The 5,000-nt window shown below is 39.8% G+C and overlaps 1 protein-coding gene across 4 annotated transcripts in view; it reads right to left on the reverse strand.

Moving 5' to 3' along the window:
• Positions 1–2,978: 2,978 nt before the first annotated feature.
• The window catches only part of und (methionyl aminopeptidase und), a 29,743-nt gene continuing 27,721 nt past the window's right edge, over positions 2,979–5,000 (reverse strand). For all 4 annotated transcript variants that reach the window (XM_070134153.1, XM_070134149.1, XM_070134150.1 and 1 more), the window contains exons 12-14: positions 4,905–5,000; positions 3,995–4,124; positions 2,979–3,769 (exon numbers count right to left, since the gene is read on the reverse strand). The exon at positions 4,905–5,000 is cut by the window's right edge and continues 79 nt beyond it. In XM_070134153.1, coding sequence (XP_069990254.1) covers positions 3,647–3,769; positions 3,995–4,124; positions 4,905–5,000 — 349 coding nt within the window. In that variant the 3' untranslated portion in view covers positions 2,979–3,646. The remainder of the gene's footprint in view (positions 3,770–3,994; positions 4,125–4,904) is intronic.

Here is a 5,000-nt window from a genome sequence, read left to right on the forward strand (position 1 = left end):
ATGGGCCTTCTGCACGCTGGGTTGAGAAAACCTGCCGGGTAGGATGGTAGCCATGTTCCCGTGTAGCCTGAGTTTGGCGGTCTCGGATTGTGTAACAAGTCCTATGCTGTCCTCACAGTGTAACCGATGGTTAGATACGTGGCTCTGCCAGCTGTATACCATGATCCTGCACAAGGACATTTTGCAAAAGGCAGCAAGACCAAACTCCAAAGCACGGAATAGTGCTGGTATTTCCAACTACTCTTATTGAGAGAGTTCATGGCACCTGATGATCAGCGTCAATGAAGTACACTGCAAAGATATGTAATTCTCTGCGTGCCTTCACCGTACCCACTAAACAGGTTCTAGATTTTGCTCTTGGTCCAGACATTTAAACCCCAAGGGACTTGCTTTATCATAAAAGATCTATAGCCCCCACTAAGGTTTCCCGAGACAAGACACAAAAGCAACATCATGAAGTCAAGGTCAGTGACCGAGATACTGCCCCTCGGTTACTTTAGATAGTAGCCATTTTCATTACCCTGTCCGTGCAAGTGTTGAAAAGTGTTGTTGCAAGACCACAGTTCAGCCTCAATAATAAAAACAGAGGAAAGCAACTACGCAGGCCCTTTGTCTACAGGCTTGCTATTCATTATGAATCGTCAGAATGTAGTGCACCAAGTCGAATGCTTCCTTAAGGTGGATGTAGAATACAAGCAGCCCACAATCCAATATACGACGACGCTCTACAGTGACTCGAAACGCCTGGACACGGTTTATTATGGATTTGCCAGAAGTAAATCCAGTTTGATCCAGTCCCTGGTACCTCTAAAGGACATAGGAGAGAACCGTGCTTGGTAAGCTGAGCAGTGAAGTCCCATCATTCCCCTTTCCCCTTCCAGAGGGATGACCACGCCCCTCAGCAGGTCCGGGGGAATGGTACCGGACTGCCAGATGGCTGCCAGGACAGTCAGTCGTTAGTCGAGCCGCGCGACACACATCTGTGGCTCCAGCGTCTGCTGCGAAATGAAATTTCGCCTAGCGCCGGGTGGTCGCAAATGGAGCTGCATCAAGCGTTTCGCTTGGAAGTTCCCAAGTGCTGCGAAACGATCAGAAAGCCCGTCAAACCTTCGGGAACATCCTCCTTCCCTCGGTCTGTCGAAGTGAAACACCCCGAGGTGAACACTGGACTGGCGGGGGGTTTTGAAGTGGATCCGAGGGGTAGCCACGACCAGGCTATGGTCGATTACACAGAGCTTGGTACGCTGGTAGGCCCTACAATGCTATAGCATCCTCCAGCATGTACTAACAAGGTTGTGGACGATCTCCTTACCCGTATCACTGTACCGTTTCCAGTGATGCGAGTTTAAGGACTGGTACCACGAGTAAATAAATCCTTAATTTCTTAAACTGACAAGTTCCAGAGGAGGAGGCTATTTGAATTAGTTCCAGAGCCAACTCTATCACAAACAGATATTGCAGTGAACCATACAAATATCTCATCGAGCATATTATTTGTTTACAAAAAAAATTCTGCCGCGTCATCTGAGGTCATTAACGGCATATTCAATTTATAGTGATAGGATGAGGCTTGAGTGCGAAGCTCCCGGGCAAGGAAGTTTTTTTTGGTTCACATAAGGAGTTTGTCGATTCCCAGAATGGTTCATGGTCAAAATAAATAAATGTCAGACATCAAAGGTCATAGAGCACTATGATAAAGTATTGTGGGAAAAAGGTTAAAATGAGTTTAACGAATTTAACAAAATATGTTAGATGTCAAAGGTTGTAGAGCGCTGTAGGTTAGTTTGGTACTGGAAAGTGTAAAGAGGGAAGAGTAAATGGAGTACGAAGGCCGTTCAGGACTAACACAAAGCCAGCCTTTCATCCTTTCCGCACGGCTCACACACCTTAGGAACTGGGCAGAAGAGGACGAAGAGAAGAAAAAGCAATGGGAATGTAGAAAAGAACATTCAAAATTAGTTGAGGCGAGGATGGAGGTCCAAGGTAGGAGTGATACCCTGTGTCCGTCTAAGCCCCCCCATGTAATATCTGGCGTAGTTCACCACCTTCGGGGTTTACTAACATCGGTAGGAGCGTACAAAACTTTAAGTGACAAAGTCGCTGTCAAATAGGTATTGGCATTAGTATTAGTTTTCAAAATCATGATTTTATTATCACAATTTATCCATGATTTTTTTAGCTTTTTCTTTTTCATTTTCACTTTCAGTTATCTTTCTGCTCTTTGTCATTCCTTCTCATTAACTTTGTGTTTTGCCATCCATTCTATTATCATATAAAACTTATTAACAGTTTCTATTTTTGTTTTCACTTATTGTTGCTTTTATTATTCAGGATAATATGCAACACACTTTCTAACATTCTTTTCAATTCCTTCTTTTTCCTAAATAAAAAAAATAATTTGCACACCCAAACAGCTTTCCAGTAATGGTTATTAGCTAATGGTTACAAAGCAAAATAAAGGTGCTAAACATCATAGGTCATATAGCACTATAGAATGGAATAGTGAAAAAGGTGTAAGAATAAAGGGAATTATTATATGTGCTACATGCCATAAGTCGTAAAGCGGTTCAGGAAGGTAGGGATTAATAAGGGTGATTACATCAAAGTTGTCAAAGGAAGAAGTATTGCCAGAGTAGAGGGCTGTCAGAGGTTTACAAAAAAAAATTATACCATTAGTATTCAAGAGGCTTGTAGATGTGGGGTTTAGTAGACGGTCAGGGACGTGCTGAAGAGGGAGTTGTGCTGAGCGAGGTAGTACTGCAGAGAGGTGGACAATTAGGCAGAGTAAGGAAGGATAGGGGAGGGAGGGGGGTGCAATCCAGTAAATTAAACAAACAATGCAGGAAATAGAAACTCAAACATGTACACTATGCTTTTTTTTCTTTAATTATATCACTGTAAACATCTGAATAAAAATGACTTCTTGTGCCCCATTACAAAGGAGAAAATATATTGCTGGAAAAATTATAGGATAGAAAATGCAACTGTAGATAGATTATATTTTTCAAATAATTCACAGTAGTAACATAGGAGACTAGCAGCTCAGTTATAGGTGAACAGCAAGGCGATGCAATGCAAACAAGTGTTGTGCAGTTATTACATCTCTCTCTCACAATGTACTAAATATCTAGTTCAAATACATTTCACCTTCCCCAGCATTTGTGTTTAATATTCCATAGTTCTATACCTTCTTGCTTGCTAGCCTTTTGCGGCTATATTAACAGTGCAGTTCTGAATGTTTTGCTAATTAACAATTGATCAAGACTTTTAACAAAATCACCCACACTCTATAAACACAAATTTTTTTTTTTTTTTATCATAATATTGGTATTGATCCATGAAAAAGGCAATTTTACAAGGGTTAGTTTGCTGTATCTCTCTAGTCTTGGACACCATGTCCTTTTTGTGACACTCGATGACAAATGATTAGGAACTTGCATATCCAAAAGAGAAAAAAATATATATAAATCAAGAAAACAAAGAGTGTGCTTTTAATGCCACATAATTCAGCAACTGAAAGGATGAAAAAATATACATGTAACACATATCACATCCCTTTCAAATCTGCCTTTACCTCGGACAGAGAACGAGGAAGTGAAATTCTATCTCCAGTTAAGTGTGGGGGAACAACCTTTTCAGACGAGAGTTAGTAATCATCTCCACGAGTTACAACCTCTTTGCAGGTAGGCCGAAGGACTATCGTGTGCTCAAACTGAGCTGTATAACAGCCCTTCACATCACAGAGTGGAGGGTATGGGTCAATAATCCCCTGCAAATGGCAAGTAAAAAGATATTAATGGTGGTAGAACTACACTACAGCCTACTTGATAAATTCAACTGAAAAATAAAAGGTAAACAAAACAAATAGAACTAAAAAATATAATATCATAATATCTAACAATCTGGAAATCTAATGAGAGCAACAAACTCACAATAAATTTCAAACCATTATTATCCTCGCCACATAGTACATCATACAAAGAGATGCTCTTACCTTCTCACAGAGATCCTTGAGAGCCATCAGGTACTTGCTTTCTCCAAGGCGATCCAGCCAACGGCGGCAAAAGGCCAAAGTGCCGAAGTTCTGATTAATTACATTAAGCAGGTGTTTGGACTTGGCCAGCCTGAAACAAGACGACGAAATATTAAACAGAGAATTCACAAGTTAATCTGGCAGGGGCTATCACAGGTACATATGCAAGCATGCACATTATTTCTTTAACTTCATTCTATACTTCCTTTCCAGACACCTTTAGATTCCAACATAACATGATCATAGTATTAAACACGTGAGATACCTAATGCTAAATAAAACCAAAAGGAATTAATTGAATACTGATCCTGAATACTAATTCTTACTTAACTCTGGTTTATAATAGCCTACATTATTAAAGCTCTATTATACAAAATCACACACAAAATAATTGTCTACAAAAATGTATGTCCTTCTTGAAACCATTAAAAACATACACACACACACACACACACACACACATAAAAAAAACTAACCACATTATTAAGAAAGGAAAAAAAAAGGTTGTGTCACCTACTGTTTTGTATATGTATTAAGTATACAGTTCCTATTTAGTTTTGCACTTTGAATTAGGGTATTACTAACAATATATTCACCCCTACAATATGTTTTCTATGTACACACGCCACCAACTGGCTAGTATGTAGACTACAAATCTTCCCAATACAAGATCTTAATTAAACAAGCAGCATTTTACTAGAACGCGTAAAGTTAACCAAATCATTGAAGGTTATAAGAAAATCCAACATTATAAAGTTGGCGACAAACATGCGATTACCTTAGAGGATTATTAGAGCAACATATTTACACCTTGCAGGTTAGTGTATGGAATACTAATGAAATCATAGTTGTGCACAAACACAGCACCCACCTGAGAGGAACGTGTCCAGCATCGTAGTTCTTCATGTAATGTGAGGTTTCCATGTCATCGTGCACATAACCACGACCAGTGGAACCAAAAGTTTCA

The sequence above is a fragment of the Penaeus vannamei genome, chromosome 19, assembly GCF_042767895.1.
Source record: "Penaeus vannamei isolate JL-2024 chromosome 19, ASM4276789v1, whole genome shotgun sequence".
Classification (NCBI taxonomy): Eukaryota; Metazoa; Arthropoda; class Malacostraca; order Decapoda; family Penaeidae; genus Penaeus; species Penaeus vannamei.